We start from the raw sequence: 12,196 nt of genomic DNA, 5'->3' as shown, positions 1-12,196 counted from the left end.
TGCTCTTTGGAGAGTGGGAGTGGAGAGGGGTCCACGCCAACTGCTGTGCCGGTCATCTGTGGTCAGCTCCAGTAGAAATGGCAAGAGGCCATCTAGAGATAGAAAGGCCCCGCAGGAACAGGTGGAGGTGAGGCCAGAGGAAGTCAGAAAAGAAGGGGCTTCTCTTCCTGTAGGAGCCATGTGCCTTTTAAAGTGGACTGATGCTCCCTCATAGGAAAGTGCCGTGCTCGATTTTCCATAAAGAATGGCAATGCCGGGCGCCGTAGCACACATCTGCCATCCAGTGGCTGGGGAGGCTGAGGCAGGAGGATCGAGAGTTCAAAGCCAGCCTCAGCAAGGGCAAGGCGCTAAGCAACTCAGTGAGACCCTGTCTCTAAATAAAATACAAAATAGGGCTGGGGATGTGGCTCAGTGGCTGAGTGCCCCTGAGTTCAATCCCTGGTACCTAAAAAAAAAAAAAAAAAAAAAAAAAAAAAACTTGATAAAATTTCCTGCATTCAAAATCAGGTCTGGACAGAGGAAGGGAAAGAAAAACATTTTCTAATTAGGAAAAAAGAGTTCATTTGGGCAAATGTAGAAATGAAGAAATCTTGACCTGGATGTAGAAGGCAAGATTGGGAAGGGAAGGCTAGGGGTGTGGGAAAAAGGCTGGATGAGGTGGGGGCCGAAACACGGATGGAGGGAGGGAATAAATTTGGGGGCTCTACAGCCCAAAGCTGACTGTCACTCACAACAACCTAGGGTGTATTTTATGAAGACCTATGTGAGGTGCTCCAATGCTCCCACCATAAACCGAGATGAGAGGGAAATGCCAGTTACCCCGTTGATCGCTGTGTGCCGTATGCATGTGTTGAGACGCTGAACCCCATTAATGTGTGAGTTAATACATGTTAATTTAAAGACCAAAAGAAAATTATCTGGGAAACATTTTTTAAAGCCTTGTAGCATTTCTTTCATATGTTTTATAGATTTTAAGCTGGGCTTTGTTGACAGTGAACTAAATGAATCTAAGCTCATGACATCTCTTAACTTCAGGCCTCCATTGACATAATCATGTGTCACATGTAAGTCTCAAGTTCAACAGCTTTCTTGGACATTTTATTCATTGGCGCCACAGGAGGTGGTCTGAAGTACATTCCTTTCTAGTGGCTTTCAGAATAAAGGCGACTTTATTGTATTAGTGTGTTAAGGTATCTTCAGGACTATAGGTGTTGAGGAATTCATTTAGGAGATACATCATTTCTTTCAGATGGATCTGCTCACGTGGACCGTGTTCACCGGAGAAGAAGGGCATCCTCCCCAGTCACAGTGTTGAAACTTTTTTTTCTTTTCCAACAACCCAGAGGGCAAAATTCACAGCTGGCAGAGGTGTGATAGAACAGAACGTGTGATTATGTGTGAAAACAACAGTAAATTATGAAACTCAGTTTCATCATCATTAGAATCAACAGTGGAACTAGATGTCAAAGAAACACAGTCTGTTCCCTCAAAGGGAGAGGACAGGAGCCCTGTGGTCAGCTGGTGGCCTGCTGCCCACTGTGCCCCGCCCCCCTAGCACCCATCTTTAATCACACAGATGGCTCTGGCCAGGGAGGTGTAGGGGCAGAGCTGCCCAGGGCCAGCCTGGCCTCCCTCCCAGAATGCCTTCTGCTGGGAGCAGGAAGGAGTGCCTCATCTTTGCAGATAGGATTATCAGCTCAAGGGGACCGCCTGAGATGGGTCTCTGAGTAATGCATGGCAGGATTTCCCATAGAGGAGCTTTAAGTGACTCACTGAGGAGGGTTGAGGAGAGGCTGAAGACAGCTCCGGAGCAGAACAGGCCCTTGTACTGGGCAGGCCGCGGCAGACACTTGGGGCCTGTTCCCTGAGTCACCTCCGGTGGACTGAGTCGCTCACTGTCCGCCCCTCTGAATGATCCTCCAATGAGTCCCCAGGCACCCAGCCACCACCCGAGCCCTGCTGGGGCCTGAGAGTTGTCAGGGGCCGCTCTGTGACTCCTGGTTCCCAGTCTTCTAGGCCCACTTCCTCTCATCCAGGCAGGGAGCCCCTGAAGCAGGAGGTCCTCATGCTCACCGTGCCCTCCTCTGCCCGTTCCCCTTCTGCTCTTGGGCGCCTCCTTTTTCCTTCCCCACTTCCCTTCTGTCTTGGCCTCAGGCTGTGGCCTTCGCATCCCTGGCTTCCACTCAGCCCACTTGGGGCCTCTGAGTAGAGACACGACTCTGGTGCCCCCACATCTGGTAGCATGCTTTTACGAGTCCGGACACACTGCAGCCTTGCGCTCGTGAGCTCAGGAGTGTGAAGATAGTGGCACCCCGTGAAGGGAGGAACAAATGGGCTGGGTGTTGTAACAGTCAGCTTTGGCTGTCACAGTACCGCGTAACAAATGGTCCCGAGAATCATCGGCTTACGGTGGCATTTGTTTTCTCACCAGTCAGCCTCAGGGGAACTGCTTTACATTCTGAGTTGGTAAACCTGGGCTCCAGGCTTTGGGTTGAGCTCAGGCCAGCTCCAGGGTCTCATTCTGGGTCAGCAACTTCACACAACTCAGGAGGAAAAGTGTAGATGTGACACTTTTTAGACCTTGACTCCGAATGAGGATGGTGCTACACATACCCAACTGTCCATTGGCCAAATCAAGGCCTGTGGCCAAGCCCCGGTATTAACATGGTGGGAAGAAAGTACCACGTCCACTGTCGTGTGTGGTACTGCGCAGCAGCTTGACCCTGGGAAGGAGAGAAGGGCCTACCCTACAGGCTCTAATCCACAGTGTTGGAACACCATGAGGAATTCCCAGAGCTCCAGGGAGGCCTGGCAGGTGGAAGCACAGGGTCAAACATTTGCATCAATGTTTCTGTGGCCTCCTGTCCCACTGGGAACTTGATGGTCCCTGTCAGTTGAAGGTGGAGAGGGGGCTGGTGGCCGACCCCTTTCCCACCCAGCACCTCCTTCCCCCCACATCCCAAGCCCACGGGATGGGCTTTTAGGTGAGTTCCTCTGAGCATCCCCTGAAGTTTTCAAGGTATTTAAAAGCTCAGTCTGGAGTGTTTGGCCAAGGCAACGGTTAGCAATTCTTAGTACCAGCGACGAAGAACGCGGGTGGCCCCCTTGCAGATCAGCAGCAGGGCGGACCACGCTCAGAGCTGGAGCCCACGAGGTGCTGCGGAGCCCAGCAGTCGGCCTGACCGGACTCGGGGGTGGCTCTGAGCAACAGGGAAATGAATTACTGTCGTGTGGACCGAATGACCATTGTGGCGAATGTTGACTTGGATCAAGGAATAAACTCCCTTAAAAATACCATACAGAAAAGGCCCCAGGGGTACTAGGAGCGCGTCCTCCATCTGCTTCCCTTCCCTAGTGTTGCACCCTTGTGCAGAGGGAGAAGGATGATGGTCGTCACTGTCTCGGATGAGTGGGGAGTTGTGGTGTTGATGATGGATACAAGTAACCCTCCCGTGCTGGGAGGACCACATTTTTCTTTCTTTTTGGTACCAGGGATTGAACTCACGGGCACTCACCCACTGAGCCCCATCTCCAGCCCTGTTTGGTATTTTATTTAGGGACAGGGTCTCTCCGAGTTGCTTAGTGCCTCTCTTTTGCTGAGGCTGGCTTTGAACTCTCGGTCCTCCTGCCTCAGCCTCCTGAGCTGCTGGGATTATAGGTGTGCACCACTGCGCCCAGCAGGAGGATCACATTTTAGTGTGTGTGTGTGTGTGTGTGTGTGTGTGTGTGAACATGTCCCGCTGAATCCACTATTCTGTATGGCTGTAATGCACCAATAAAAACTAATTAGAACAAACAACCCTTCCAAGGCCATTTTCTGGCTGCCAGATCTCCCAGAGTCATGCATCTTTCTTTCTTCTGCCCGTTGCTGTCCCCTGGACTGTCCTGAGGACTTCACTGTCCCCTGACTTTAGTAGAGGACAATCCCTCATTTCTGTCAGGCTTGACTCCTCTCTGGTGCGTTTTCCATTCTGGAAGCCAGATTTCTGCCCTCTGGTCTTGCCCTGGTTTCCTTGGCCCGGTGCTGAGACGTCAGTCCATCCTGCACAGATCAAAACTGGGGGCTCTTGTGAATCCACTCCCGACAGCCGACCTATAGTGAAGCCCTTGAGGCCAGCCCAGCCATTTCCTACTTCCTAATTAAGCAAACAAGGATCAAACAAATGGGTCATTATTGTTGTTTTCGTAATTATTTTAGGACCAGTACTGATCGATAACAAATGTCCTCCAGGGACAGAAGTTGAGAGACTCTAGCAGGTCCCCCAGGAGCTGGGTCGGGATGGACCAGTAGATTCTCACCAGGCTCTGAAGTAAGGGAACAGCATTTTAGGAAGAAGGAACAGCACCTACAAACTCTCCTCCATCGTCAAAGCAAAGCCTTTTTTTTTTTTTTTTAGTGTTTCTTCTCCCAGTGGGAGAAAGCACTTCTCCATGTGTGTACCTGCAAACGGGACAAGTGCCTGGGGAAGGCTTCCGTTGGCCAGGACTGGTTCTTCAGTTCTATGCATCTGCTGGTGGCACAGGCTACGCTCGGGCCTTGCGCTGTGTTATGAGATGGCAGCAGTACAGAGTGGCAGTGCAGAGTCCCTTCTTCTGGAAGCTCAGCATGTTGTAGGAGGGGACAGTCACACCCAGGGCTGTGACAGAGGGCTTAGAGGCCCCTGTATAAATGCACTTAGCACATATACCGCATTTCAGCACATAACTGGTTAGAGACTGGCCAACAAAGGCTTTGGCAGTATGGGCAGGAATAGCCCTGGCGTTAAGTCAGGAAGACCTTGGAGACTCATTCCGCATGTGCTCATTTCGTTCATCTTTTCTGTATCAATCCCAGTGCCCTACTGCTCCTTGCTGGGACATGTGTAGTGAATCCCAGGGTCACAGGGTTTCCCTGTACTTCTGGATCGAAGTTGCTTACAAAAATGCAGAGATCATATTCCATGTTTGTATGAATATATTGAAAGGAATCCCTGCTGTCATGGATAATGAAAAGGACAAACAAATTTTTTTTTTTTTTTAAAATGCAGCCAGAAAGCACCGGGTTCCAGGTGGGGTTCCGATGGGGTTCCGATGGGGTGGAAGGGAGGTGGCTTTGTCTTAGGCGCACTGGAGGAGGTGGGGCATCCTGCAGCCCCTGTCCCCTGCCAGCCGGGTGGCCCCTGACCTGGCCCCCTGTCCCCCCAGGTATGGAGAGTGCAATCACGCTGTGGCAGTTCCTGTTGCAGTTGCTGCTGGACCAGAAACACGAGCATCTGATCTGCTGGACCTCCAACGATGGTGAATTCAAGCTCCTCAAAGCAGAAGAAGTGGCCAAGCTGTGGGGACTCCGCAAAAACAAGACAAACATGAACTATGACAAGCTGAGCAGAGCGCTGCGATACTATTATGACAAGGTAAACCCTTGACCTTGCGTGAGCCTGCCTGGGGGGAGGGGGTCCCCTTCCTATTCCGGGGATGAAAGCAGATAGTGGTGCTTCATGAATCAAGTTAGAAGATGAGAGAGGGGCCCCTAGAGCCGTTCCTAACAAGACCCGTTGGAGGATCTCTCTCCCTTCTCTGGAGCCTTTTGGAGGTTACTGTGGGTCGGGTTTTATTTTCTCTCTGTCTTTTACCTGCAGTTGGTGGAAGAATCTCACTAGCCACAGGAATTAGAAGTCAGGAGGTTGCGGGGCTTCTCTAACATTGACTTGCTCCAGGGACGTAAGGAGTGTTCAAATCTAGAAAGTCTGTTTTCTCCCTTCTGGTTTGCAGTTCGGTCAGGAACTTCTTTCCTGAGCAGTCGGGGCATGGACACATGATTTTTAAGGTTCCGTAGTCTCAGTGTCCCCATGTACAACATAGGGATCCTTAGAGTGCCCATCTCAGGCCGGTTGTGAAGACTGACCTGTCCATTCCGGGTTGGGTTGTGAAGACTGACCTGTCCATTCCGGGTTGGGTATTTTGAACCGTGTTTGGTGCGTGGTGTTTGCAATTTGATGGGAAGCTTCTCTGATCACAAGAAAGCCTATTTTCATTTCTGAGTCACAGAGATAAAACAGAATGCTTGGTTAAGTGAAAATACAGCATAATTGCCAGAGACAGTTGGGATGAGTTTTAATGCATTCCTGGACAAGTGGTTCAAGTGCTTCTGGGGCAGAGCTACCGCCATTTAGGAGAACCACTTTAGGCCTGTAATTGTTGACCGTTTCTATTCAAATCTTTTTGTGGCTGAATATTTAGCCTCATAGACATGAAGACTTACAGTCATCGTAATGGTCGGCTTTTGTTCTGGTTTACCGTTCCTATTGAAAGGTGAATTAAAAACTGATTTAAATAGTAGACCCTGATCTATATTTAGTGCCTTCTGTCTGCCAACCTCTTTGGAATTGAAGACATAAGGATTACACATTTCAGGAAGTGAAGACATCTTTAATTATAAAGTGTGCCTTTATATGATCGTAATTGCATATGATTATGTCATTGAAATGCTAAAGGTGCTTTCCTTTAATGTGGCAATTAATTAACCCTGACTTAATGCAGAGTCCCACTAAGAGGGAAGAGCACTTCTTGCTAATTGCACTGTCTGAAAGCGGCAGATGGTGTGGTGCCTTGCATTTCCCCCAGGTTCTCAGTTTTGCCCTGGGAATCGGGGGCGCCCTGAAGGAAAACAGTCCGGCTTCCCTGCTGGCCCCGTGCCTAAAAGCTTGGTGTTTTCATTGTTTTAATTCAAGGTGTCAAAGGAGAGCAGTGCTGCCTCTGTCTGCAACTCCATTCACCTCTTCCTCTTTGGGGCTTGGAGTGGGGCTGAGGGGTGTCTCTGCAGTGGGAAGGGATCTCCTGGTGGACATGACAGCTCACTGCCATTTCCACGGCACCTGATTCCCCGTTGCAGATATTTCATGTCTGTAGAGAAAGTGCTTTCCGTAGCCTTCAAGTACATTGGGTACTTTCTACTAGGCGTCCAAGGCTCCGTGCTGAGCACCTCCTACCCCTGTCGGCTTTAAACCATGAGACCCATGCTGCCAGGGCCGCCTCCTTGCACAGGAGAGAACATGGGGCTTTGATTGAAAGACCTGCCCCTGCTCAGGCGGCCTGTGAGTGGCAGAGCCCAGATCTGAGCCCAGCTGGTGTGCGTGGTTTCCTAGCCAAAGGCACGCGCACACCCTGCCTTCTGGGCCATTCTCTTCCTTGGTACATCTGAGTTCCAGATAGGCAGTCAGGCTGCCCAAGGGCATCAGAACCTAGAAATTACAACAAGGACCTGTTCTTTGTTGTCAAGAACTCCAGTATTGGAAAATCCAAGCACATGCTGTGTAGAATGTTGAGCCCAAGGTTTGGGGCCCGGGCAGACATTGGGGGTTGCTTGCCAGTCTTTTCCATTTCCCCTCCTGTTGGGGCAAAGCAGGGACCTAATATGTGACTTTGGAGCAGCCTTTGAGCAGCAGCCTGGACCTCACAGTGACCACAGGAGCTTCTTTGGGCAGGAGAAGCCTGTTGTCCTATTATGTCATCTCAGGCTTGGACACCAGAAGAGGATGTGCCATTTCTTTCCTTCCACATCCCACATGTACACATGCATGCCCACATGGCAGTTTGACTCTTCCACATGAAGGGCTTTCAAGGGATGAGTAAGGTTGAAAGTTAGACTTTTATTAGTCCATTTTGTATTGCTATAACAAAATACCTGGGGCTAGATAAAGAAAAGAGGGTTATTGCGTTCATAGTTTTAGAGATTCAAGAGCATGGCACTTGATGTGGTGAGGGGCCCCTTGGCTGCATCCCAACATGGAAGATGACATGTGTGAGAGGGAGAAATTACATGATAAGACAGGAAGTCTAAAATATTTGGGGTCAGTCTCACTCTTTTATAACAATCCACTGTCACAGGACTGAGGTCCCATAAGAGGATTAATCTCCCCTGAGGGCAGCCTTCCCAATACCTAGTACCTCACACTCAGGCCTAGTTCTTAAAGGTTCCCTGCCCCCAACATCACCACACTGAGGACCAAGCTTCCAACTCACAGACTCCTGGGGGACACATCAAGCCATCTGCAAGCCATAGCAGACCCTTTTCATTCACGTATATATTTTTAGCTGTAGTTGGACACAGTACCTTTATTTTATTGATTTATTTGTATGTGGTGCTAGGCAAGCGCTCTACCGCTGAGCCACAACCCCAGCCCCCCTGTAGCAGACTCTTCATACAGTTTAAAAAGAAGAGGAGGAAGAGGGAAGAAGGTAAAGGGGAAGAAGGAAGGTGAGTGAAAGAGGGTAGGAGGAAGAAGGAAAGAGGGAAGGGAGAGATAAGGAAAAAGGGAGGCGACATAAGGGATGCTTTATTTTACATTTTATGGTGAACACTTTCAGCCGTTGCATAACTGACCAAACTGGATCCAACTGCCAGTGGCTGACAATTGTTGACCTACAGTAATGGCCGCACCTCAAACCTGAGGGACATGTCTGTGCAGGGTCCTTGTGAATGTGAAGCTCAGGGCCATGTGGGTGCCCTTGGTGTCCTCAGGCTGACCCTGAGGACACAACACTGATCCAACTTGTCAGTGTTGTGGTCATTCTCTTCCCCCTCCCTCTTCCCCCTCCCCCTCCCTCCTCCCCCTCCCTCCTCCTTTCCTTCTCCCTTCTAGTTTCCTCCCTCTTCCTCCTCTCCCTCATCCCCTTCCCCCCTCTCCTCTTCCCCCTCTTTCTCCTCCGTCTCCCTCACTCTTCCCAGAGCCTTCGAGGGACACAGGGGGTCACTCCCTAGCCTGGCAGGCAGTTCCCTTTCTGTCCTTTGCTAGCTCTAATCTTTTCACTCTTGGCTGAAACTGCAACCCCTGGGTTTGTCCTAATAGGGAAGTTTCCCTGCCAGAGTAGACAAGCATGAGGATATCATTATTTTTATATGTTATATGTTATATTTTTAGCTCATTCCAGAATATTAAAAATGGGCAGAGGGGGGGAAAAAGTGCAAATGTGTAGCTGAAGACAGAGGGACATAATGTATGTGCTCCTGACGTCACACTGGGCTCAGGTGCTTTCATCATCGTTCCTTTAAAACTGGCACCAGCACCCTGGGGTCACTAGAGCGAGGTGCTTCCAGCGCAGGGCTGGTGGTCTGGGGTGGAGTCCAGCTTTGGTGGAGGTCGTTCTCCCCATCTCTCTGGGCCTCAGTGAAGTCTACCCCATGGGGCGGCAGGGGATAAGCCACAATGACACACATGCAGTGATGAGAACAGTGACCAGGACACAGTAAGGGTGACAAAGCATGAGCCAGAGTAATAATGTGGGTGGTGATATTTTCTATGACTAATTTGCAAAATTCAAATGAATATAGAGAAGGAAATAAAAACCTTTACACCCCCTTCCTGCACAGGCACGCAGATGTGTGTGGGGGTGCCAGATCCTGGGAACGGCGGCTGCCTTCACTGTGGATATGTCAGGAGCCCTGTCCTGCTCCTTAGTGCCTCACGATGGACAGCAGCCATTCTCTATCTGTGATCTGTTTATCTATTTGGACTGCTGCGACAGCTCCACAGAGGCCCTTTCAAATTTGCATGACCTTCCTGCCCTCTGAATCAAGCTCGGACACTTCCCCAGGCACCCTAAGTTGGAGCAAGCTCCCAGCTTCCTGGGCCCCATGGCGCCCCTGTGGGCTGTGCATTCAGTGCCCCAGTTAGAGCCCAGCCATCTCAGTTCCCCCAGGGGAAGCAGGGGCAATCACAGCGCCTCCCCTCATTGCCTGGCTTGTGGATTAAGAGAGAGGATATGTGCAGGGTACTCAGCACAGGGTCAGGTACTCAGTAGGTCCACACGCCACACCAAGTGCATGCCAGTTGTCATTCCTGCTTGTCAATCCTGCTCCCTTATGTCACAGTCATCTGTTTACACAGGTGTCCTTCTTGCAGAACTTCTTTTGTTGCCCTGATACCTTGCACAACCTCTGGCACATATTAGCTGCTCAGTAAATGCTGAACAAAGGTGCAGATGTGTTCTGTTCAGGTACAAATCACTCGTGTCATAGAAGTTGCATCAATTAAGGAAAAAAAAAAAAAACACCTCACTGCCTTTTGATTATTGGGCTGCATTAGGCTGCTGGGGCTGTTGTAACATGACCACAAGCCCTGGGTGGACTCAGGCACCAGAAATGAATTCTCCCACAGTTCTAGAGACTAGACGTCCAAAGTCAAGGTGTCAGCAGCTGCAGGGCTGGGCTGCTCTGAATGTCTGGAGGCGCCTTCCTGGCCTCTTCCTTGCTTCTGTGTGCCCGTCAGTCTTTGGCATGCCTTGGCTTGTAGCCACCTTACTCTCTCTTCCTCTGTTGACACATGGTGTTCTCCTTCTGTGTCTCTGTGACTCTCCTTGTAAGGACACAGTCATTGGATGAAGGCCCATCCTAATGCAGTATGAATCAACTTAACTTGGTCACATCTGCAAAGATCCTGTTTCTTTTTTGTATTTTATTTTTTTTAATTTGTTTTAATCAGTTACATATGACAGTATAATGATGTTGACATATTATACATTTGAATCAGATGGGATATAATTTCTCATTTTTCTGAGTGTACAGGTTGCAGAATCACATTGCTCATGCAGTCACCCATATACCCACAGCAATAATAATGTCTGTTTTATTCTGCTGCCCTTCCATTCCCCCCATCCCCTCCCCTCCCCTCCCATCACTTCTCTCTACTCAAAGATTCTAATAGGGCCACAGTCACAGGTACCGGCAGTTAGGACCTTCAGGGGTGACACATTTCTACTTATAACATGTCCCTACATTTCAGATGCTGCTGGGCTTTTATTTGGATTTTCAGAATTACATAGTAAAAGGAGAGCTTTGCAGATGAGGGTTCAGATTCAGCGAATCCTAAAAGAAAGCTGCTCCTCATGAGAAACAGCAGCTCAACCCAGCAGCAGGGGTAATAGTAGACTTGGTGATAGGAGCCATAGTTCAACAGCAGGTGAATCACACTGTGCCACCACTAGGTCCCCAGAGTGAGGCAGGGTGGAGAAGAACCAGGTGGCTTGGAGGGATTCGGAGTCTTTGGGAACTGGGCTGATCTGGAACAGCAAAAGACTTTAATGGACAGCTGAAATGGGAGGAGAAGCCGGCCCCGTGGGCTCCAATCTTGGGTCAGCAGTGGCTGAGATTTAGTTCCAGTTTCTGCAGTTCCTTCCTCCACCTGCATCTCTCGGACTCCCTACATACATACAAGGGAAGGTCAGAGGGTCAGGGTTTTACTGCCAAAGATGACCTTCCCCAAGCGCAGCTTTTGACAAGGCTGCTGGGCAAACCCAGTTAGCATTGCAGACAGGAGAGATGCCCAGGCCAGGAGCAGCATGCTGTATTCTCCTGGGGGGCTGGGGACTGAAGGACCTCTGGCCAGCTCCGAGGCACAGGTAGGCACAGAAAGCACCTGTGGCTGCACATGGAGGTGCAGAAGCGGGAGCTGGTGGAGACTGCACAGGGCATTTACTTTGAGCCAGGGCATCTCACAGTCGCCCCCTACCGCACAGCGTGTTTTCCTCAGTGTCACTGTAAGTCCTAGGAGATGGGTTTGTTAATGTAGTGGCGATTGTTGGCAGTTTGGGGTGGGGTTGTTCTTTTCCCCTCTTAGGTTTAAACGGAGTTTTCTGAAAGGTGAATTTACCGATGTAATTTTAGGGATCTCTTCCAGAGATTGTATTTATGAACAGGCGAACAGCTCCTTTTTTTGCTGTTGCTTAACAACATTGGGCAGGATCAGTTTTTGGATCTCTTGTCTCAGGGTGAGATGGAGCGTGCCTGTATCTGGCCCTCACAACCGCCACTCACCTGTGCACCAGATCCAAGGGGCAGGAGGGACTCCTGGGATTCACGGCATCTCTGCACTTCTTAAAGAAGTTCTGGGTTGCTTTTAGCCGGCTTCTGCCTCTGATTGACAGGGTCCCTTTCCCTTACCTCTGCCGTTCATTCAGCCATTCCTCTGACAACACCCTTCCCCACCCTGGGGTTGTTCAGAAGCTGATGGGGGATGAGAACAGTGCAAATCCAAAAATTTCCCCCCAATCATGGGAAGTGCTTCTGTGGACATGATAACTCGGCCTTCCTGGGGATTGGCCGAGAAGGCAGACGGAGGGCTTCCCGAGGTCAGGACACTTGGCCTGGGCCTCCAGGCCTGAGAATGAGTTTACCCAGCTGGGAAAAGTTGGAAAGGAATATACCAGAATGGAACAGCCT

The 12,196-nt window shown here is 50.1% G+C and overlaps 1 protein-coding gene across 1 annotated transcript in view; it reads left to right on the top strand.

Annotated features, from left to right (window-relative positions):
* Positions 1-12,196, top strand: part of Elk3 (ETS transcription factor ELK3) — a 64,077-nt gene that overhangs the window by 20,713 nt on the left and 31,168 nt on the right. Inside the window, exon 2 of the mRNA XM_026398045.2 lies at positions 5,185-5,393. Within this exon, the coding sequence (XP_026253830.1) occupies positions 5,187-5,393 (207 nt within the window). The 5' untranslated portion in view covers positions 5,185-5,186. The remainder of the gene's footprint in view (positions 1-5,184; positions 5,394-12,196) is intronic.

Source organism: Urocitellus parryii, chromosome 5, assembly GCF_045843805.1.
Source record: "Urocitellus parryii isolate mUroPar1 chromosome 5, mUroPar1.hap1, whole genome shotgun sequence".
Taxonomy (NCBI): domain Eukaryota; kingdom Metazoa; phylum Chordata; class Mammalia; order Rodentia; family Sciuridae; genus Urocitellus; species Urocitellus parryii.
This window is presented reverse-complemented; position numbering and strand designations above follow the sequence as displayed.